At 50.9% G+C, this 22,347-nt stretch overlaps 7 protein-coding genes across 7 annotated transcripts; 4 read left to right on the plus strand and 3 right to left on the minus strand.

Annotated features, from left to right (window-relative positions):
* Positions 1 to 24: 24 nt before the first annotated feature.
* Positions 25 to 2,349, minus strand: P174DRAFT_435342 (uncharacterized protein; the record flags this gene model as incomplete). Its single annotated transcript, XM_024825930.1, has 2 exons — positions 25 to 1,923; positions 1,984 to 2,349. 2 exons carry the CDS (start codon positions 2,347 to 2,349, stop codon positions 25 to 27), a joined length of 2,265 nt encoding a protein of 754 aa, XP_024677821.1.
* Positions 2,350 to 3,955: 1,606 nt separating this feature from the next.
* P174DRAFT_414130 (type I polyketide synthase) lies at positions 3,956 to 10,522 on the plus strand (the record flags this gene model as incomplete). Its single annotated transcript, XM_024824382.1, has 6 exons — positions 3,956 to 4,251; positions 4,315 to 4,600; positions 4,672 to 5,531; positions 5,838 to 6,249; positions 6,319 to 6,522; positions 6,590 to 10,522. The coding sequence occupies 6 exons, from the start codon at positions 3,956 to 3,958 to the stop codon at positions 10,487 to 10,489; spliced, it is 5,958 nt and encodes a 1,985-aa protein (XP_024677822.1). The 3' UTR covers positions 10,490 to 10,522.
* A 1,570-nt stretch (positions 10,523 to 12,092) lies between these two features.
* P174DRAFT_445823 (uncharacterized protein) lies at positions 12,093 to 12,867 on the plus strand. Its single transcript, XM_024828424.1, has 2 exons — positions 12,093 to 12,438; positions 12,490 to 12,867. The coding sequence occupies exon 2, from the start codon at positions 12,556 to 12,558 to the stop codon at positions 12,730 to 12,732; it is 177 nt and encodes a 58-aa protein (XP_024677823.1). The 5' UTR covers positions 12,093 to 12,438; positions 12,490 to 12,555; the 3' UTR covers positions 12,733 to 12,867.
* A 540-nt stretch (positions 12,868 to 13,407) lies between these two features.
* On the plus strand, positions 13,408 to 15,509 carry P174DRAFT_445824 (glycoside hydrolase family 32 protein). Its single transcript, XM_024828425.1, has 3 exons — positions 13,408 to 14,185; positions 14,249 to 14,569; positions 14,617 to 15,509. The coding sequence occupies exons 1-3, from the start codon at positions 13,793 to 13,795 to the stop codon at positions 15,466 to 15,468; spliced, it is 1,566 nt and encodes a 521-aa protein (XP_024677824.1). The 5' UTR covers positions 13,408 to 13,792; the 3' UTR covers positions 15,469 to 15,509.
* Positions 15,510 to 17,286: 1,777 nt separating this feature from the next.
* On the minus strand, positions 17,287 to 19,289 carry P174DRAFT_515939 (MFS transporter; the record flags this gene model as incomplete). Its single annotated transcript, XM_024832250.1, has 8 exons — positions 18,851 to 19,289; positions 18,519 to 18,785; positions 18,442 to 18,461; positions 18,054 to 18,385; positions 17,958 to 17,999; positions 17,713 to 17,908; positions 17,384 to 17,654; positions 17,287 to 17,328 (listed from the first exon to the last, which is right to left on the minus strand). Exons 1-8 carry the CDS (start codon positions 19,232 to 19,234, stop codon positions 17,287 to 17,289), a joined length of 1,554 nt encoding a protein of 517 aa, XP_024677825.1. The 5' UTR covers positions 19,235 to 19,289.
* Positions 19,290 to 19,844: 555 nt separating this feature from the next.
* P174DRAFT_378983 (C6 finger domain protein) lies at positions 19,845 to 20,918 on the plus strand (the record flags this gene model as incomplete). The annotated part of the gene is made up of 2 exons (XM_024822878.1): positions 19,845 to 20,318; positions 20,373 to 20,918. The coding sequence occupies 2 exons, from the start codon at positions 19,845 to 19,847 to the stop codon at positions 20,916 to 20,918; spliced, it is 1,020 nt and encodes a 339-aa protein (XP_024677826.1).
* Positions 20,919 to 21,522: 604 nt separating this feature from the next.
* Positions 21,523 to 22,311, minus strand: P174DRAFT_378761 (L-threonylcarbamoyladenylate synthase; the record flags this gene model as incomplete). The annotated part of the gene is made up of 1 exon (XM_024822861.1): positions 21,523 to 22,311. One exon carries the CDS (start codon positions 22,309 to 22,311, stop codon positions 21,523 to 21,525), a length of 789 nt encoding a protein of 262 aa, XP_024677827.1.
* Positions 22,312 to 22,347: the final 36 nt, after the last annotated feature.

Genomic DNA, 22,347 nt, shown 5'->3' on the forward strand with positions numbered 1-22,347 from the left:
CCCAGCCACCGCAAACGCAGGGGCTCAAATATCCCCCCCAACATTCCTCATGATGTTCTCGAAAAACGCCATATCCACTCCCTGAAATGCCCAGTCCTCGCCGCCTGCTGCGAGTTCTGGATACCCGCCCTGCATCAGCGGGGATGGTGCCAGAGAAAGACCTGAGTCGGAGAAAGCGTTTTGACATTGTTGCTCCTGTTGATGGTGCGGGTGCCGGTGCGCGAAAGGTGCGGTAGATTCATGGGAAGCGGCTGTGTCGGCGACGGGGAAAGAGAGTGGGTTGGGAGTGTTATTCGCGGAGGGGGTTAGGGTGCTGGGGTGTGTCAGGGAGAAGAGGCGCAGTTGGGATTCGGAGCTGCTGCCGGCGGTGGAGGCGAACCGATGCATGGTGTCAATCGTCACAGCTGCCCGTTTGGTAGGAGCCTCGCGTGCAATCCGAATAAATCCAAAGTACGGAATATGCACACGCACCACGCCCTCTTCATCCTCCTCCTCCTCCTCCTCGTCCTCCTCCTGCTTCTTTTCCTGGCCCATCCCATCCTGCTGCAAGGTCCCCTCACCTCCCGCCTCCCTCACCCTCACACTCACCCTCCCATTCCCTTTCTCCGTGTCAATCGCCAACAACGCCTTCAACAAATCCGCACTTCGCGCGCTCAGCTCATCCGAATTCAGAGTGTTGATCTCGTTCATGTGCTCCTGCACCTGCTCGATCATCCCACGATCCGTCAGATACTGATTAGCGAGCAGATTGTCCGCCCCGTCGCGCTGACTATCCATATGTGCGAGGAGGAGTGCCATGGCCGCCATGAGGGCGAGGAAGTCGACGGTGCGACAGCTGTAAGCGATCCGGTTGAAGGTGCGGAGCGCGATGTAGCGCGAGAGAACCTCGCGCGACGCATTTACGCACGTGATTCGCGAATACTCGTATTTGCTCTCCGCGGACGAGTGGCGAAGCATATACGGCAGATGCAACTGGTTGAGTAGGTTGTAGTGGCAGATCTGCAGGACCAGGCGGCGCGTATCCCAGAATACGGCTTGCAGGTCGGTGGAGGCAATGTCGAGTTTGGGGACCAGCCACCACTTGCTCGGGAGGCTGCCAGCGGCTTTCTGCAGCTCCAGGTCGATGGCGCGGGTGTCGGCGAGGTCTCGGCAGCTGGGCTTGGATGCATTACGTTCTAGGATTCGGGACATGACGCCACAGTGCAGGTGCTCGAGACGCCCCATGGGGCAGTCGTTGGTCAGCAGGGTCTCGGAGGCCATACTATGGTCGGTGTAGCCTTGGGGCAGACCTAAGAGGAGGCAGAGATGGCGGTCGAGATTGATGACCCGGAGCCACATAATCTGTGGGTTGTATTTCGTCTTGGGGTCGAGCGCCTTGTATCGTGTCTGGTCATCCGATCGATGAAGGCCCATCATCTGGGCTACACTCATGGCTCTCCGACCCGCGACCCAGCCCCGTCGAAGGTTCCCAATGTTCACCTGGTATAAACTCTCGAGCATGACGCACTCGAGGCTCTCTATGCTGCCGACAAGTTCCTCGTTTGTCGTGACGTGATAGATGGCAACATCAGCTAAACGTTCCATGATGACTCTGGGTGGTTCCGACAGGCCTTTAATCTCCTTGTGAAGATCCGGAGGAAGATGCTGTAGGAAAAGGGCGAGCCGGAGCATGTGACTCGCGATCAAAACAGGATGCATGTTTGGTTCCGGGGTCATCAGTAAACTCGCGGGCGTTTGGAGACCGTTCTGGTAGAGGGTAGTGTATGGCATAGTCAACAATTCGTGGGAGAGGATGGAAGAGTGGCGACTGGCGTTGCAGATACTCTCGATATCTTCTCTCGACGGGAGTAATTGATGCAAGAACCGAGACAGCCTCACATATTTAGGTGGTGAGGTATCATTCCCGGTGGTTGTCAGATATTGCTGGAAAGCAGTCAGCAACAATCATACAAAATTGGGGAAAAGCGCTGGGTAGACACGGACCTCGGAAGGTTTATGGTATCGCGAGGGCTCCATGTTCGTTGACAGAGGCGCGAGAATACTAGGGTCTGCCCTCCCACTGGGCGTGGCAGCGCGAGTTCTGCCGTCAAAGGGAGTGCCATCACTGCTGTTGCTAGATCCCAAGCCCATGGGGACATATGCGAGGTCCTCGGGGAACTCCTGGCTGATACATGGGGAGCCGCGTCGTCGACAGCCGATGCAGGAGGCACTGAGAATGCGCGGATCGAATCTACATTTCATCTTCCGCCGCTTGCATTCCCAGCAACTGTGGGTGCCTTTGCGCACCTTTCTCCGCATGGCTCGCCAGTAGTCGTCATGTGACGGTGCAACATGCGGAACAGGCATCATTGTAGATGGACCTGGACATGGACATGGAAATGTATGTGTAACGTCGTGGAAGCGGTGGGAAAGGATAAAACTTACTATTGACGTTGCGGTGGTGGTCAGATCGAAGAGGGGGAGACGGCGGTCACCTGAATCGGGTGATCCCCAGATCAGTTAGGCGATTTCGACTAAAGATAACGTAACTGGCAAGCCGATAAGCGAGCGTTTCATTGTCAGACCATGCCACAATGCAGCAGCGTAAGCTCGACATCTTAGGGCGCCGCTATTTCCAACCCTCAGGCCACATGCAGCCCCAGGCATCAGGGCCAAGCCTTGGCTGCCGTATTACCTAATCCATTAATATAACTACCTCGGCGCCGCTGGCCACAGGCCTTAACACAACCATTCCTCCCCAGATTCCGTCAGTCCGTCTTATATATATATATATATATATTTGCATGGATCTTAGGCGAGTGCACTCACTTCCATCTTCATATTGTATATAAAATAGCGTGTTTTTAAGTATAAATATACCTATTTTTAATACTAGAGTTGTAAACAGATATATGTAAGAGTGGGTAAGATATGGACATGTGGGAATAGACTATTTTATATGCGTAGCAAAATCTACGGTTGGTCACAGGAGGTTCTTGGCATAAAATAGAGAGCCCCAAGTAAGGATTGACTAAGCAAGCCAGATCATGGACTTAGTTAGAGAATAGAACAGAAAGCTGACAGACACGCTTGTCATCTTATCTAGCCCCTCACTAGAGAATATCAACTACTCCAACTCCCAGCGCTTAGCAAATATTCATAGCAATGTAGACTGCATTTACTATGTGTTCTAGAGCCGTGCGCGTCACTTACGGCAATTGATAAGGACACCCGAGGTTACAAATGAGCTGACACCACCCGTACTCATGACTCATGGCCTGCTGTGGGATTCGAATCCATGGACTTTGCGTAATCCGTAATCCGGTTCCTATAAGCGAACTAGAATTCGGCCACATGCTCTTCGGTCGAATTCGACCGAAGAACCACCCTCCGCCGTGCCCGTATATGACTCGGAAAGGCGTGGGCTCTCGCCTTCAGGGAACCCCATCCCAGTTAGCATGTGTCCATCATAGCCTCTGGGTGGATATGCACGTCAGCAGGGATAATACGACAGAGGCGGCTCAGAGATATCTTGGCTAATGTCGCAAGTAGTTAGGGTTTACGAAGAAAGTGTCAGCCTGCATGGCTTCTCCCGAACGAATGTCGCCACGCATCTCCGGCAGCAGCAATACTCCACACCATCCTGGTAAGGACGCATTAGTACAATATCATTATACGAGTTGTACCGGGGGGAGGGGGGAGCTCTGCGGTATAGCACGATTCCCTTCTCTCAAACGCAGCAATGTTCAATGAGACCAGAACACTGTCTTGCTCGCATTTCTCCGTCTCACTGTCAGATAAGGAATCTAGCACGTTCGCCAGGGATTCCCTTGTTATGCCGGTTCCTTGGGTATAAATAATTGAGTGATTATTCTCCCCTTGAAAAACTGAGATTGTTCAGTGGATTCAAGATTATATTGTTCTGTCTACTTAGAGGTTAAGGTGTTTCATTGCTTAGTATCCATTATCTCGACGAATGGAGTCCAACCATCCTACGGTGCTCCTTTTCGGAGACGTCACAGACTCATGGGTTGACGGTATTGATCATGTCTACAGTCAAGCCGCAACCAAACCATGGCTTCAATCGTTCTTGGGTGACCTCTTCTCGGTCCTTAAGGCCGAGACGAGGGCTATGGACCGAGTCTTGCAAGACAGCTTGAGGGACTGCTCCAGTTTCCAAGAGCTCGCTGAGAGATATCGACACACCGGCGACGAGTTTGGGATGGCGCATGCCATGCTGATTTATGCCATCAGAGCCGCAGTCCTCCTGGAGTATGTGCTTTGTTACATTGTGACCTGCGGCTTATGTACCTATGCACTGCTGACCACTTAAAGGGCTACCACCCGCGAGCCACAATTGCTTGACCCGAACCGGCCCAGACCGGAGTTGATTGGCATCTCCGGGGGTCTATTCAGTGCTGCAGTCGTGTCCATATCTACGAATTTCCAGACTCTCTATGACGCATGTCTCGAGGCGGGTCGGGTGTGGGCAAGACTCTGTAACCTCACCTTGGTGAGATCAAGAGCCATGGAGGAGCGCCCTGGGACCTGGGGCTGGGCTGTCCTTGGAATACCGGCTGAGGAGCTAGATAAAGCCCTGGAACAATTCCAAAATGTCATGGTAGGCCTTTCTTTCCCGTTCCCCCCGCTTTTCTAGCCCGCAGTGGCAGAACTGACTCAAAGACCAAACAGGGAGTTCCGTCTGCCAAAAGAGCAAGGGTTGGTGTCAATGGAGACAGATGGAGCACCGTCATAGGACCGCCTTCTATCCTGGAGCTCGTCATGAACGGATGTCCTGCACTGAAGAATCTTCCAAAGAACGCGCTTGATATCCATGCCCTTCAGCACACCCTAAGCATCTCTGAAGCCGATATTGACTACATTGTCGGGAATTCCCCAGTTCTGGACACACCTTTACCCCCGGGGTATAGGATATGGGGCTTGGACGAGGATCGTCCCGAGGCCGCTTACTCCAATTGGAGACATCTGCTGAGGGCTTCAGTATCACAGACCTTGTCACGGCCTCTGAACATTGTGCAAGCCGTAAGCAAGCTCAACGCCAACCTTGGGACATCACGGCATGTTAATGTCAAGATCATGGGTCCCAGCAGCCACGCAGTATATCTTGTCAAGGCTTTGCAAACTGCAGGAAGGGAAGTCTCTATTCATGATGATCTATCCGCAAAGCCTCCGTCCTCAGATAGTCGAAACGGTATCGCCATCATCGGCATGGCAGGAAAAGGACCAGGGAGCGATAACCTCGAAGAATTCTGGAATGTTATACTGAAAGGTCTTGACCTCCATAAAGAGGTCCCCTCCGATCGCTTTGACTTGGAGGAATACTACTGCCCCAAGCACCCCGCGGCAGGCCCTGGCAAATGCACCATGACCTGCAGGCACGGGTGCTTCATGAATAACCCAGGACACTTCGATTCTAAATTCTTTCACATCTCGCCCAGAGAAGCCCTGTTGATGGACCCCGCTCATCGGTTGTTCCTAATGAACGCGTACGAGGCCCTCGAAATGGCCGGATATTCGGACGGCCAGACCAGGTTGACGGATCCGACAAAAATCGCTACCTTCTTCGGCCAATGTAATGATGATTGGCATGTAGTTGGCCATCGTACCCTTGGATGTGATGCCTACACATTACAGGCTGTTCAGCGTGCATTCGGACCGGGTCGACTGGCCTTTCAGTTCAACTGGGAGGGGCCGACTTATGCGCTCGATTCTGCATGTGCAGCGACAAGCTCCTGTATCCATCTCGCCTGCATGAGCCTACTCACAAAAGACATCGATATGGCCGTAGCAGGAGCCGCCAACGTACTGTCCACCCCGCATTCATTCACCAGCCTGAGTCGATCGGGAGTCTTGTCCGATACTGGGAACTGCAAGACTTATCGAGATGACGCAGATGGTTACTGTCGCGCCGACTTCAGTGGCGCTGTGGTGCTGAAACGACTCGACGATGCCATTGCTCACAACGACAACATCCTGGCCGTCATCTCATCCTCGGCCAGAAATCATTCTGGCAATTCTACATCCATCACAACATCTGATGCTGCTGCCCAGGAACGGTTGTTTCATAAGGTCCTTCGGAATGCACGGGTGAGCCCGGAAGATATCTCATATGTTGAGATGCATGGAACAGGTACCCAGGTTGGCGACAAAGCAGAAATGGGAGCGATTTCCAGTGTCTTTTCGAAAGGACGTGATGGGGAGCTCCTGCCGGTGGGAGCCATTAAGGCAAACATCGGTCACAGTGAAGCAGTGAGTAACCAGTCCCCGACAATTTCACTCCATTTACATGAGGCTAAATTTCTGGCCGAATATAAAAAGGCTGCAGGAATGTCTTCCCTGATCAAGAGCATCCTCATGTTTCAGAAGGGTACCATACCACCACAGGCAGGGATGCCTCATACCCTCAACCCCAACTTCCCACCACTACATGAGATCAACATCAAGATCCCTTCGGAGCCATTAGACTTCAAGGCGGCAGGTGGCAAGCCGAGACGTATTCTTCTCAACAATTTCGACGCAGCGGTAAGTTATGCTTGTTGGGCGGTTACTGCTCCGTGCAATGCTGCTGGCTGACCACGTAAAACTCCAGGGTGGCAACGCATGCTTACTACTGGAAGAATACATGCATACGAAACATAAAGAAGCCGATGTTAGGTCGGCTCACACCATTGTGACCTCTGCAAGGACACAGTCTTCGCACCTCCTCAACAAACGAAGACTTCTCGAGTGGCTTCGATCGAATCCCAACACCCGTATTGAGGACCTTGCCTACACAACTACGTCGAGAAGGATGCACCACCCCATCAGATTCGCGCTGACTGCATCCACAACACAAGAGGCCATTTCAAAACTCGAGGCCGAGATTGAACGCAGTACCAACTCCTCGGTAGTGCGGGATATCCCTGTCGTTTTCGTCTTCACTGGACAGGGGTCCCACTATGCAGGTATGGGTGCCGAGTTATACCGTACAAGTCCTGTTTTCCGTGAGAGGGTTGATTTGTGTGTGGCAATCTGCGCCAGCAACAAGTTCCCCCCATTCTTGGACATCATCACCGATGGTGGAGTTGATTTATCTACAAAGAATGCTGCACAGGTACAACTCGCGGTCCTCACCTTGGAGATGGCCCTCACCCACTTTTGGCGATCAGCAGGAATTGAGCCTGCTATGGTCATGGGCCACAGTCTTGGGGAGTACGCTGCCCTACATGCTGCTGGAGTCCTGTCGCTGGCAGATGCTTTGTATCTGATTGGCCATCGTGCCCTTCTCCTCCTGGAACGATGCGAATCCGGGTCTTGTTCCATGCTTTCGGTGTCGACTTCAGTAGCAAATGTGCGGGACCACCTTTCCCGGCTCCAGTCCTCTTCCTGCGGAGTGGCCTGCATCAACAGCCCTAGTTCTACTGTCGTCAGTGGGACTGCTGAGGACTTGGCACAGTTTCAAGAAAACATAACGGCGCAGGATGTAAAGGTTCGCGCGAAGACGTTGTCCATCCCCTTTGCATTCCACTCATTCCAGATGGATCCAATACTACACGACTATGGCTCTATCGCAGCAAGTGTGACTTATTCAGCGCCGAAGATTCCTGTGGCATCAACTCTGCTCGGATCTGTCGTCCATGAACCGGGTGTCTTCGACGACGACTACCTGGTCCAGCAGACACGCCAACCTGTTGACTTTGTCGGTGGACTCCACGCCGCAAGGTCCAAACTGAGTGACCCAGTCTGGCTTGAGATTGGGCCTTCACCGGTTTGCGTATCCTTTGTGCGCGACACCCTCTCCTCTTCTCCGTCCAAGATAACGCATACTCTACAAGCGAACACCGGCAGCTGGACGTCCATTTCTACGTGTCTCGCGACGGCTTACACCAACGGTGTCGACATCGATTGGGTCGCACTTCATACGCCGTACGAGAGAAATCTTCAGTTGTTGACACTCCCTTCCTATGCGTGGGATGTAAAGGATTTTTGGATCACCCATACCGATAGAGTCACCGACGTTGTGTCTGAGCAGTCTCCGACCACAACATCCGGGCCGTTTGTCTCTACTTGCGCACAGTACCTTGTCTCCAAGTCGTCCTCCCCGAAGATCCAGGTCGTGTTCCGAGCCTCCATTTCTGACCCAGGTTTTGTCGGACTCATTGATGGTCACAAAATGCAAGGGATCGGACTTTGCTCTGGAAGTGTCTTCTGCGAGGCAGCTTTTGCAGCAGCCAAGTTTGCCCTCGAGTACAGTGGCAGAAAGAATGTGACCCAGCCCTGGCTAACACTTCATAATCCCGAGCTGCTCTTACCCCTCACAAAGAAGCTTGTTGGCCCAGATGGTAGTCTTTTCACAACTGCCGTGATGGATTCGCCATCTGCAGACAGGATCTCAGTTACATTCAGGGCTACATCAGCAAGCGCATCGCACGAGCTCGGCTCTTGCGTAGTCAATTTCCGTGACCCTGGTAAGACTCAGACAGACTGGGACCGAGTATCGTACTTCATCCAAGCCAAGATGGATGAGGTGATCAAAAATGCCAAAGAGGGACCGGGACATAGAATGCAACCGGAAGTGTTTTATGCGCTCTTTGGCAATGCCGTCGAATTCAGCCCTGATTTCCAGGGCATCAATGAGGCATACATAGCCAAAGACTTCCAGGAGGCTGCAGCAGTGGTTACTCTCCCGCACGATCCTGCCGGTACTCGGTTCACATTCTCACCGTATTGGGGCGAGGCTCTTGTGCATCTAGCTGGCTTCATGGTGAATGGAAACCCGAGCAAATCACCGCAGAAAACCTTTATTGTGATGGGGTTCGAGAGCGTTGAGCAGACGGTCCCTTTGGTGCCTGGAAAGCAGTACCTGGCCTACACTCGTATTTCCAAATGGGTCAAGGACACGGCATACTGTAACGCGGTTGTCTTTGATCCTGAGACGTCGAGCATCGTCCTTCAATGCATCGACATACGATACCAGGAGCTCCCCAAAGCTACCTGGAAGCATATTCTCGAGGGGCCACGAGAGACTCCTTCGGCGCGCATCCACACAGCACCTGTGAAAGAAACCAACAAAACTGGCAAGGCCAACGAGGAAAGTCGGCAAAGTTTGGCCGTAGCGCCAGTGCAACCACAGTCAACTCAGGCACAGGAGGAGGAGGAGGGGGAGGAGTACCCGCCAGATGAAGGGTTCGTTGATGCAATCTTGGACAGCATCTCTAAGGCTACGGGTAGCGCCGCTTCTGAGTTTACCGACGACACTATGGTAGCCGACCTCGGTGTCGATTCTATCATGGCTATCGAGGTTGTCGCCACCGTCAAGGCTGAATCAGGTCTCGACCTACCCGCTGCATTCGTTCTCGAGTATCCCACAATTGGCGACCTTCGCCGCGCCTTTGGAACGAGAAAACCAAAGGCCGCAGAGTCCCAGCCCAGCTCAACTCCCCCCAGTTCCGAGGCCTCCATTTCACCAAGCCCCAGTCCCGAATCCACTTCGATGTCTGAGACAGCCTCGTCAGTGGGCTCGAGTCTAGTCCCTATTGAAAAGGAGGAAATCGCGGCTCTAAAACACCAAGAGAACACCAAGCAACAGGAGAAGCCACCCATCGAGGCCGACATGGATACATCCCCAGCACCCACCGTCAGAATTACACTGCTGCAAGGCCGTCCAGGTCCTAAGAGGACACCCCTCTACATGATGGCCGACGGGACTGGGACCATCGCGACCTACATCCATCTACCGGCTTTCAAGTCCAAAATGCCCGTCTACGGCATTGACTCGCCATTCCTCCGCTGTCCAACCCGACTGACCAAGGAGGTGGGCATCGAGGGGGTAGCGAAGCTCATTGTTGATTCACTCATGGAAGCCCAGCCCAAGGGGCCCCTCATGATCGGCGGCTTCTCCGCCGGCGCCATCGTCGCATTCGAAGTCTGTCGCCAGTTAGGTGCAGTTGGCCGCAAGGTGGACGGTCTCGTGCTCATCGACATGTGCTGTCCGCGCTCCAGTCTCCTCGACGAGGCCAAGATGAACTCCGAAGATGATGCCAGCTTCACCATCTTCGAAAATGCCGTGTCCAAAGACGGCCTTTGGAGCGTGGCAAGCACCACCCAACTCCATTTCCGCGCATACCATGTTGCCATGCACGCATATCACCCACCTTACATGACTGCACAGGAACGGCCGGCTGGCACAGCTGTCATCTGGGCTGAGAAGGGCATGGTCAATCGTGTGGTTGACAACCCGAAGTTGATGCAAACGCTGACGGACCAGGGGATCCCGACTACATCGTATCCAGGCTATATGGAAGATCCCAAATTAGGTGCGTTCGCCTGTCTTGTACCGGACAGGACTAAGGCGGACCTGGGACCAAACGGCTGGGAGAAGTATACTGCTGGAGAAGTTTTGGCACTGTCAGTGAATGGAGACCATCTTGATCTGCCCATGCCTGGACATGTTCACTTGCTTCATCAGCAGATGGAGAAGGCATTTGCTTATTTTGAGGGATCAAGTTAATTTACACCTATGCTAGAAACACGGCAAAGTGAGGAAAAAAGCATAGTGGATAGAGGCACACTTATAGTGTATCTGAGCAGAACAGCGCTTGTATAGACAGTGGGTCCTTCCATTAAAGCAATTGCTAGTTTCAGGGGTTCCATAATAGAACCTAGGGACGTTTTTGTACGGTAGGAGAGGCATTAGAGATCTACGACGGACGGTTATTTTGCCCATAATTCATGGCCATCTTTAATGAATAAGACTAGTTTACCCCACCGGGAGATTCAAAGGCACCTTGACGTTGATCATGCTTGGAGACGGCCCAGATAGGGTTCAACAGTAATAGGAAGATGAAGCCAGATGTCAAGGCTTATTCGAAAGTATCCGTGTCTAGCCATCCTTCGACCTGCTCGGACTTGTTACATTACGTTATCGATTACTCTGCGGTTAAGGACGAACCTAGAGGTAGGTAGCAATATATTACCCTTGATCTGATCTCGAGTCCTGTAGATTAGCTCTTGACGATCTTTGAACAAGCAAAATTTTAGTAGGTGTGGTGGGCACCTCTCATGGAAGGTCCATGCCAAATGTGATATGCCTGAGTCACTGGCTGTTTGCATAAGCTCTTGATATCAATGAAGATGTTCTCCATGTATAGCCAAAGATGCAGATAGATTCGAAGACTTTGTAGAAAGGTAGCGGGGTATGTTAGCAGATATCCTTGCCGAATTTTGCGCTTTGCTTACATTCTAACATTGTTTCACTGGGAATGTTCATGCATCGCCTCACCGCAAAGGCCGCCTGGTCCGCTTTTTGTGGCATCAGTTCATTGAGCAGCAGAGGCCAGAAAATCTCCCAGAAACCTCCATCAGACCCTCTCCCCATAGCTTTTCACCTTCCAGTGGTTGATTATCGCAGGGAACATATCTGCAATCCTAATAATTAACTCATCATGTGTAAGGACAACTAGGATATTATCCCTGGTATCTAACATTCCTAGCTTAGATTAAATCTCACGCCATATGCTTGTCAGCCATGCTCTATTCCAGCATCTGGTAGAATGGCTCATTGCAACTCTTTTAGGGGTGTATGTGTTGGGAGATTAATCTAGGATATACGTGCGCATAAAGCTTAGGTAGGGACTTAGGTAGTACTCTTGCAACAGAGGGCGCCATTCAGTCAGTCAAGAAACACTGGGGTAGTAGTAGATGCCACCTATTACAAGAATAAAGGTATCTTCACCAGAGTCTTTAGAACCTGATATAGCACCTAATGTGACACATGCCAGAGCAGCAATATGGCCTACTATATGGCCTAGGGCATTAAGGAGGTAAAGACTACCATCTTTAAAGTAATTAATTACTTTAAATGCACTGATTTCTATAGTTAATTAACAGTTAAATTAAAGTTTATTAATAGTACAGTCTTTCTAGTCTCCCTGTATTAATAAGGAGTAAGGAATCTCCAGCCATCTAGATAAATAGGCCTTCTACGGCGTCGAACCTGTGCTCAGCGAGCGCGCCCTGCTCGCCGCCGACGGCAAGCGGACCTAGACACCGCGAAAGAGGGCGGCGTGGCACATGAGGTCGGGAGCTTGCGGATGGCGGGTGATGGAAACGGAGTCTTGGACGCGGACCTCAGGTTTGTGGGATACAAGAACCTGTACGCGTGCGACAACCCGGTCCTTTCCCATGTCGCCGGCGGGAAATCCGAGTCTCGCTAGTGGCGTTGGCGAAGCGGTTGGCTGACCATATCCAGGCTAACCCTGCGACATGATGGACGACGGCAGACAATTTGGCGCAGGTCCTCTTGGCTTATCCTGTCCTGATCAGCCGCGAGAGCGACTCCACAGTGTGCTCCCACGTCCTGTCTACACCTATTCCCCACTCCCCGTTTGATGAAAAAGGTCCCTCCCCAGAAATACCCGGGTGGGCCCCAGAAGCATATGTACCCCAGACGTTTACAAGGTACTACTCACATCAGAGTCATTAGTTAAAGCCATACTAACTGTCCTGCAGCTCCCCCAGAGCCCCTGGCCTAGGGATCCAAAGCTCAAGGGACTCAGTCGCTACCACTAAGTTAACATGTTTGAAGCCGTCGGCCCCTACTCATTCACCCTATTTACGCGGTATCTGGGCTGGTCACACCCTGAGATCAAGGTCCTCGTCGCGGGTATGCGCAAGGAACTGCGCGATTTCTACACCTACCATCTCTACACTGAGGTACATGTCACTTACGGCCAGCGGCCGGAGACAGATTGATCTCATGCGGGCACGATATATACAATTCGGTTGACCGATGCTTGATGACCCTTTACTCTTGGATTACTTTTGATATCATCTTGTGCTGTTGAGTATGTTAATCTTGATTCCCACATTTTTGTTCATCACCATGACAGCGTATTACTAAATAATTGAAATGACCTGCATTTAGGACGAGCTTATTGCTCGTACTGTATGAATCTTTAATCAACAGGGTTCCAGATTGCGAAACACTTTTGTACCTCATCTGTTGCGGTCGAAGGACACAGTCATCAATGAAGTTAGCTTGGGCATATATCAGAGTAATTATAGCGAGCATACCAGCAACAGAGCGCATACGTGCAGCCTGGGAAATACCGTGCCGCAATTGCACACCTGAACCGGGGGTGTTCACTGCCTCCGATCGGACACCAAATGCTAGCCCGATATTTGTCCGCACTCGGAGAATTGCCTACCATCTAGGGCGGCGGGGAAGGTACCTGGACACCTATGTACCCTAGTATGATCATTGAGTTAAATCTGTGCGGTAAGACCCCGAGATATACAGTTACCGCTTATTGTTTTTTATGGAAACCGAGTCTTGGATTGGTCGAACAATTCCTGCATGGAGCGCGCTACGAGATGTCGACGCATGCCAGCGAGCGGGGGAATGTACAAAGTGCTTAATCTCGGCGTACTAGGGGTTTCTGCGGACTGCTGCGGTCTTTTTTGCGGAGCGAAGGTTTGACTTTCTCCGAAGAAACCCAGAGCAGTGGACCTCGATGCCAATGTCGTTGGCCTCCTTGTTGCAGAGCTCTCGCCCAGGAAAAGAACGACCGCATAGTGGTAATACGAGAGAAAGCTGCCATACGCTGCGCCGAATAATAAGCGTGGCGCTTAACATCCACCCAAATTCGGGGTAATCGAGTTTCTCCAGATATGGTTTCCCCGGGATTTGTGAGACTGGAGAATGTTTGGTGCCTGAGGATTCAAAGTTGAATGGCTTGCATATAAACATGCTGTATCATGCAAGAATCTTCAGAAATTATCCTTTCACACAGTATATCCTATCGACCTCACAATGGTTCATCTCACCAAGGCCCTTGCGGTGGGTATTTTGGCGGGCGTCGCATATGCCTTCAACTACGACCAGCCTTACCGTGGCCAATATCATTTCTCGCCCCAGGACCATTGGATGAATGACCCCAACGGTCTTCTCTATCACAATGGGATCTACCATCTGTTCTTCCAGTACAATCCTGGCGGTATCCAGTGGGGCAATATGTCCTGGGGCCATGCTACCAGCAAGGATCTCACCCACTGGAAGGAGCAGCCCATCGCCCTTCTTGCCCGGGGATATGGCGGCAACGTCACCGAGATGTACTTCAGTGGGAGTGCGGTCGTTGACGTGAACAACACTAGTGGCTTTGGGAAAGGTGGCAAGACACCGGTAGTTGCCATGTACACGTCCTATGTGCGTACGCCTACGCCACCGCTATAATTTCCTGGAGTGGAAAGACTAATTCTCTTTCTGTAGTATCCCGTTGCGCAGACATTGCCGAGTGGTAAGACTATCCAAGAGAATCAGCAGGCCCAGTCCATTGCCTACAGTCTTGACGATGGTATGACCTGGACCACGTACGATGCCGCTAACCCGGTCATCTATAACCCTCCCGCCCCATACCAGGATCAGTACAAGGACTTTCGTGATCCCTTTATGTTTTGGCACGAGAAGTCCCAAAAGTGGGTTGTTGTCATTACTCTGGCCGCATTACACAAGCTCGCAATTTACACCTCCGAAAATCTCAAAGACTGGAAGTTTGAGAGTGAATTTGGTCCCTACAACGCACAAGGCGGTGTTTGGGAGTGCCCTGGCCTTTTTAAGCTGCCTCTCGACGGGGGAAGTCCACGAAATGGGTTATGACGATCGGACTTAACCCCGGTGGTCCCCCAGGCACGGTCGGTTCCGGAACCCAATACTTCGTGGGCGACTACGATGGAACCACGTTCACTCCCGATAATGATAATGTATACCCCGGAAACTCAACTGCTAACTGGATGGACTGGGGCCCAGATTTCTATGCTGCGGCTGGCTTCAATGGCCTCCCTGTAGACGCCCACGTCCACATTGGATGGATGAACAACTGGCAGTATGGTCAGAACATACCCACTGACCCCTGGCGCAGCGCCATGTCCATTCCTCGACACCTGGCTCTTGAGACTATCGGCGACAGGGCGACTCTAGTTCAGCAGCCCCAGGAAGCCTGGTCTTCTATCTTGAGCAAGCGGCCGGCCTACTCGCACAGCTACAAATCTGTCCCGGAAGGCTCCGTCAACGTGGGCACCACCGGCAAGACGATCAAGATAGACTTGAGCTTCTCTGCTGCTTCGACGGCTTCGGAGTTTGCGATTGCTGTTCGAGCCTCCGCCGACTCCACTGAGCAGACCCTTGTGGGTTACGACTTCATCAACAAGCAAGTCTTCATTGACCGCACCAAGTCTGGAAACGTGTCGTTCGACAAGACTTTCGCGAGCGTCTATCGCGGACCTCTCGCACCGAGCGACAATGGCGAGGTGAAACTGAGCATATTTGTGGATCGGTCCAGCGTGGAAGTTTTCGGTGGTAGGGGCGAGACCACCCTGACGGCTCAGATTTTCCCGAGCAAGGACGCGATCTACGCCCAGCTGGTGTCAACTGGGGGAGTTACTAAGCGCGTTCGCCTCAACGTCTACAATGTTGCCTCGACATGGAACTGATGGTATTGAGCGGCTAAGCATGGTAACTCGTCAAATAAAAGACCATAAAACACTTTCGAGGTTGAGCTGGACCTTGTCCAATCGAGAAAAGGGCATTGTAATTAGAAGTGGAATAGGCAAATTCTTAGTATGAACGAACTGGGAGTTCTCTGATGCGCACTGCATGCTAACCCCAAACCCGTGCCGCTGAATTTGGGTTATCATATTCTTACGGATACTTGTATGGGAATGGTGGGGGTAATGGAGGACACGGTACCTCAAGAAACAGGGTTTAAATAAGTAATTTCGCTGAGAACATGTACCACGCAAGTGGTGATTGATCGTCCTCGGCTTCTGACTTGTGTTCTGTCCCTGTTCTGATAGCGGATAATGATGAATCTTAAGCCTTGGAAACACAAGCAACAAAAAGATCTATCATAGAATTGCTTCTGGTGACAGCGCCATTGAAAGGAAATAAAGAGATAAAGATCTCGAAATGCTATATGAATATGTGGCGAAACTATTATGAGATTTTCTTTGCTGAGGAGTTGGCCTCTTTTGAAACCCAATATGACTCTAACACAACTACATGTTCAGTCTCTGAGTCATTTGTTCTGGGTCCACCATGCAAGCAGCGTTTTATAATCAACTCAGATAGAAGTTATATTCAGCATGAAGACTCACTGCTATAGGAATGACCGCCACTAAAATGCATAGATGAGTGCTGGTGAGTGTGCGGGTGGGTATTGGGAGTATAGGTAAGCTGATGTAAGGTCGGCCATTTAGGTCCGAGGTCAACTGCTAAGACCAGCGCGGAGGGAGCAAGATGACCGTATTGCCTAAGCAAGGAGAACTAATCGCTGAGTTGCCAGATACTCGGTTCACCCCTCGAGGCACCGTCGCCTGACGATGAAGGGCCGGGTAGAAGTTGGAGAGAGTGCCCAACATTACTACGATACCTGCGGATGAAAGTAATTCTCATAATAGGTGAATTTTAAAAGCTTCTTTTTTTAGTAGCTCCAATCACACTCCCGGTTAGGTACTCATCTACTCACCTCATCCAGACTGCCCTTAGAAGCCATGTTGAAAGAGATGACCCTTGATATATTTGCTAATCAGTCCGAGCTAGCCGTACATAATGGTATGCTTGACCCGTTTGCTTGTAGGGTTAATAAGTAAATAGCTGTGCTGGAGCCTAATGAGTCTGCCTACTATATAGCGAAAGCCCAGCCTCGGCTCGGTCTTCTTTATCAACTTAGATTGAATGTAATGGGTGATTCATGGTACATACATTCCAGCGACACTTCGTTGAATTGGCTGAGCCCCGTAACTAGCAGGCGACTACGATCAACCCATCGTAATGAGGCATGGTGCATGTGAACAATCTGTCGAGGCTATTCCTGAATGTTACCTTTAGCGAAACATGGATACTGTGTTTCTGATTGTTTTAAAAGGTTACAGCCGCTTCACCCACCGGACGGGCACGGCCCACACTTAACAGGCCCAGCATTTGCTCTAATGTACTGTATCTCGAACCTAGGCAGCTTCTATCCTAACATCACAGGGTACATCAGTGGTCTTACTTGTCTTGCACGCAGCATCCAGGAATACCAGGGTAGGTGGTGGCCTACCGCAAGGTTCTCGCTGATAATCAACCAAAAAGATAGCATCGGAGGCGCGGGACTAGATCCTGGATACAATGGGCCAATGCAGAATATCACTTTTCTATTTCAGATAGATCACGCCAGCTCTATTATTCCTTTCATCGTACCCTCTCATCGCCTCTCCCATTGCAGAAAAGCCACAGCAGCCCGCAGAAAGCCTTTGCCCAAGAAGTTTCTAGTTGGCGTACTTGCTCCACGAGCGTAGACGCTTTCCATACTGTCAAATAATTAGCCAATGGTCCAGGTTCTGAGGCGCTATGCAAGTATCTCACCCGTTCCAGAATGAAAGGTAAAGGGACCATCGCAACGGAAATAAAACCTAATATGCTCGATGACCATCCAATGCCAAGCGACTTCAACATTTGAGGAGCAGCTAAAGGCAATGCTCCTCCGAATGAGCTCCGGAAGAACGTATTTCCAGCAAAGACACTTGCTACATATCTTGGATAGGATTCCCCCAGGTAATTGAGGATAGATTGAAAGGTGAGATAAAATCCCGGTGCAAAGAAAGCAGTCGCAATGATAGGCACGATCCAATGTATGCTACAAACGTGGTGTTAGTGCTCTCTTCAATACATGCAAAGGGCTATGATGTGCTTACCTCTCTCGAGACGTCCATGCAAATAGAAAGAGGCAAATAGGGATGCAAATCGCTCCGACCTGACCGGGGACAAGGCGAGCTTCAGGCTCCACGATGGATTCTGGCTTTGCGACCCGCGGCTGGTATGAAAAATATAACCATAGCATATATGCAATGACAGATACTACGGCACCAACGAGGATCCCGAAGAATGCAACTAAAATCCAAGTTAAACCAGGTCAGAGAGGTTTTGAGTCAACACTTACGGCCTTGTTGGATGGCAGTAAAATGGTAAATTCCATCAAACACTATCGCCAGAGTTAGTTGAAAGCAACTGCAATCGCAGCGTCTGATTGACTCACCGAATGGGAAAAACTCAAACCACAGGTACAGGACGCCATAGATCAGCATCGTATGCATGTTAATAAACAGAATTACCGGGTCCATGCAAGACAGTTTGAAGTCATCAATTGTTTGCCCCATAATGCGCACAGCGAGATTTGCCTCCGGTCTATCTAATTCAGCTTGACTCCGATATGCAGGGTTCCCCGTCTGGCGGCGGAGTCGCTGTGCTCGGCGTAGAAGGATATTGGCGTTCAACGTCTCGGGCAGGAAGAAGAATATGAACACCGTTGTGAGAGCCGTGACACCTGAGAGGAGCCATAGAGTCGCTGTCCATGTTTTCCAACGCTCTCTGTGTGGTCCATTAGCCTATTCAAATATCGCCTGCTTGGGTTAGGTAGCTCTTACAACACAAGAGTCCCAAGAATCTGAGATGACCTAAATCAGCTCGGATGCATCAAGTAGTTCAAAGGCAAGTGACATACTGGTCCTAAAATGGGCCCACAGACTCCGCTGACCGCATACAGAGCAATGACATATGGAATCTGGCCCGGATCATAGACCTCCATCAGTGTAGCACCGCCCACACTTATAGGTGCGCTCCCAGCTAGGCCTCCACAAAAGCGCAGAATTAGAATTGTTTGCAGATTCCTCGCGAGGGCGGTCCCGATATTAAACAAGCAGAATGCAAGGGAGCCAAGGACATATACTGGAGTACGTCCAATTGACGGCATGCTCGATAGGGGAGAAAGCTGGAATCGTTTTGTGATTAGCAGACTAGTAGGACATAAGGTGTGACTGGGTGATGTAGACGTACAATGAGAGGCCCAATGCCATACGCTATTACGAAAAGGGAGAGTCCCAGAGTCCCCTCGGCATTTGTCGCATCAAATACCTCCTCGATCTTGGGGATACTCGGCGTGAAAATTGCTGATGCCGCATAGAAACTGAAGTTCAACAGCATCACATCGATCATGACAACAGTCTTTGCCAACATTGGCCAATTCCTGGGCATGTCGGGGTCTCTGGGGCCGTTGAAATCTACCAGGACATGGTCAACAGTATCGGAAGAAGCAGCCGACAAACTTGGGTTTGTAGTTGCTTCACTTTTCGATATTGGGATACCTGATGCTGGAAGTTTGTCATCAGAGACATAGTTCAGGATTCGTCCGAATGTGCTTTCTCGCAATATGACCTCCATCTTCGAAGTCGCAACACCCGCGTAGAAATTGTTTCTTATACTTTAAGTGAGTCAGGTTATGAATGGTGCACAGTAATTGACTATTTGGAGAAAATTTAAAGGAGAAAAGCAAGCTTAGCATCCTCCATGATCCTTCCGTTTGAATATTTATAGATGACTTGAACGAGCCTTTCGGATTTCCGTCTCGGAATTCCGAGTGTGTTTGCGAGTTCCTAATATGACCTCACGGCAAGCGGTCGGAGTACCCGGTGCTCATCGAGTTCGCTCTCTGACTGTTTTTCAGATCTGATTTCATGATTTTGGGATCTTCTCCTCACCTCTGTGAAATTCCATATCGTGGGCCATGATCAGATCCATCACATCCAAAAATGAGGGTCGTCCTCCACGCAGAAAAGCGTGTAGTAACTGCATCAAGTCCAAGGTTCGGTGCAATCTAGAGCGACCCGCGTGCTCTCGGTGCGGATCGACTGGCCGGATCTGTGTCTATAGTACGACAGTTTCAGTCTTGGAGAAACGACACTCTCGGCCGCAAGAGGGAGACAGGGAAGAAACCGAACCCCTAGAAAGCCACAGGACGCCTCTGCTTTCAGATCCACATCTCGGCTCAGCAATGTTACAGACGCCACACTCTCTGTCCTATACCCCGAGTCCTCCTGCCAACGCTCCTCTTTGGAGTTCGCCAGGCCAGCAGTTCCAGAGACCCCCCCTCAGAGCGTTGCCCAAGGAGAAGGAGCTTGACTTCGAAGAGATCAATATAACTCCCACCTCTAATGCAGAGGATATCCGCGACCGATGGCTAAGGCCCTTTTTCATGTCTACGCTCGGGCGGAGTGAAACCCCAAAAGCCTACCACCCTTATACTGTGCAGTTTATTGCGCGGATCCTGAGAACTTACCCGCGATATATGCTGAGAGACAGACTAGTCCCTCCCATTATTCATCAAGCCCAGGTCAGGGAGAACGCGACTCCTCGAGCACTGGCAAACTGCTACAGTCTAGTACGTATGTGGGAACAGGCAGTCCCAGGGAGTGAGGAGATAGTTATAAATACATTTGAACGGGAGATGGAAAGGCTCGCTAGTGAGGTATGCACATTTCTTTGCTGGATGAAGTAACACACATGTGTAACGAATTTATAGACTTCCAGCCAACATGACTACGAACTCCTGTCTGCCTTCCAAGCTTACCTGATCTACTCGATCTTGATGTACTTTTCCCCCCAAGGTGGTTTCACGGACACGACTATGGTAACCCTTATGGAGATGGCATTTCGGACCGCTCGAAACGGCCTCTTCTGTGCCGCTGAGTTAGCACGGACTAGACCAACATGGGAATCCTGGATTGTGGCGGCCGCGAAACGCCGTGCGGTCTTCACTCTATACCTCTTCAGCAGCATCTACAACGAAGATCGGTTGCTGCCCAATTTTGTCGCAGAGGAGCTGAGAGGCGTTTACGCACCGGGTAATAAGGCATTATGGGAAGCCAATGACCGAGAAACGTGGAATAAGGAGTACGATCGGTACCTATTAGACTGGGAAGATGGAAGCTTGGAGATATCCGAACTATGGGCATCCCCGGAGACAGAGGAGCCCGAGCGAAGGAGAAGAATCGAGCGTTGGGTTCAAACAGTCGACGAATTTGGGATGATGATATTTAGCGTTTGCGCCCATATCCATGGTTGCTGACTTGCAATTATCTGATCTCCGGCAATCGTATACCTACTTCGTTTCAATCCGCTGTCACAAGTAAGGGATGTGTACATAAGTATGTGCTGACCTTTCGCGCTCTCGGAGACCCGCGGCTCCTACTAACTATCCTTGTACATGCTATTCCTCATGACAATTCGTATCCCGTCGAAACTCGGCGCCTCGCAAAAGCTGTAGTCCTCTAGGTACCTGGATCCTGTTTCTGCGACCCTTGTGGCACGCGGCCTTAAAAAGTCTCTGGCATGCCTTTCCCAGTCAAGTACTGCACATAAGCTGCTACCGCCTTGCTGGCCATCAATTTACCCTTCTTACGCGGGAGAGTGCCTCCTCCAATCATGCTTGAGATGTTGTTGAAAAAACTGTTTTACTCCTGCACAGCCTGCTAAGTCTAATGATCTTAGTGGTGTACAGTCCTTAGTATCTACTAGGTCAACATCTGGAGGGGGCAAAAAGAAGTAACGTCTGTAGTTCCAACTTATTAACAAATTAAAAACGAGTGCGATAGTCATGGTTATACTATCAAGTCAATCATAAAATGTCATCTCTTAGATTGAAGCACCGGCTATGCGATATGTTTGCAGGATCAATCTGCGAGAGACCGATATTTACCAATGTTCGGCTTGTCAGTGTAGTACTCCGGATCCTCCTCCATGCTTACCCCAGCTTCCTCCAGTAAATGAGGGAACCACCTCAGCATTCTGTCGCGAAACACTTCGTATCCAGCTCCTTTCCGCAGCACCTTCATATTCTCTGCATCGAAGTTCACGCCACCGCGCTTGTACGCTTGCCATTTCTGCAGACCGTAATCCACAACCAAGTCTACCGCATTGATCACTTTTGGCTCAATATCCTCAATCCGGAATCGCTGCCCTTGGCCGGTCAGATTGGCAGAAGTTCCGAAGGTTAACATGCCCTGGGGGTCCTCGTCACAAAGGCGACCGAGTTCCCGCAAAAATGGGCCTTCAGGAACTGCGATGCTAACTGTATTGCCCTTCGTGACCTGCGATAGCGTCGCCGGATCAAGAGCCGCCAAACGTGGGTGAAGGTTTTCGGTATCATATTTAGCAATGATCCCGACAATCATCGCCATGTCCTCTGTCAGGACCCGCGTCATCTCAAACTTGGCCTCGGAGAGCACATGGATGTCCCGATGTTGTTTGTATGTCCCGATGATGCCGATGCTGTGGCCCTGCCGACGATCTTTGGCCGAGAAAATCCGCTGGATTCCGGCCTGTGTGGTGGCCAAGAGTGCGTAGCCCACATCGGTTGGGATTATGACGACTCCGCCGCCTTTTAGAATGTTGTAGGCTTGTTTAGCATCATGATGGACGTTGGGCGCAGTGCCTTGTTCGGGTATGAATCGGGGAGCCATTCACGATCAACTTTAGTAGTATTATTAGGGGGCCGA

This window comes from Aspergillus novofumigatus, assembly GCF_002847465.1.
Source record: "Aspergillus novofumigatus IBT 16806 chromosome Unknown P174scaffold_10, whole genome shotgun sequence".
Taxonomy (NCBI): domain Eukaryota; kingdom Fungi; phylum Ascomycota; class Eurotiomycetes; order Eurotiales; family Aspergillaceae; genus Aspergillus; species Aspergillus novofumigatus.

Coding starts and splice junctions, on each gene's coding strand:
- P174DRAFT_445824 (XM_024828425.1), top strand. CDS start 13,793: ATGGTTCATCTCACCAAGGCCCTTGCGGTGGGTATTTTGGCGGGCGTC. Junction 14,186..14,248: donor TTGCCATGTACACGTCCTAT/GTGCGTACGCCT, acceptor CTCTTTCTGTAG/TATCCCGTTGCGCAGACATT. Junction 14,570..14,616: donor CCTACAACGCACAAGGCGGT/GTTTGGGAGTGC, acceptor CGACGGGGGAAG/TCCACGAAATGGGTTATGAC.
- P174DRAFT_445823 (XM_024828424.1), top strand. CDS start 12,556: ATGTTTGAAGCCGTCGGCCCCTACTCATTCACCCTATTTACGCGGTAT.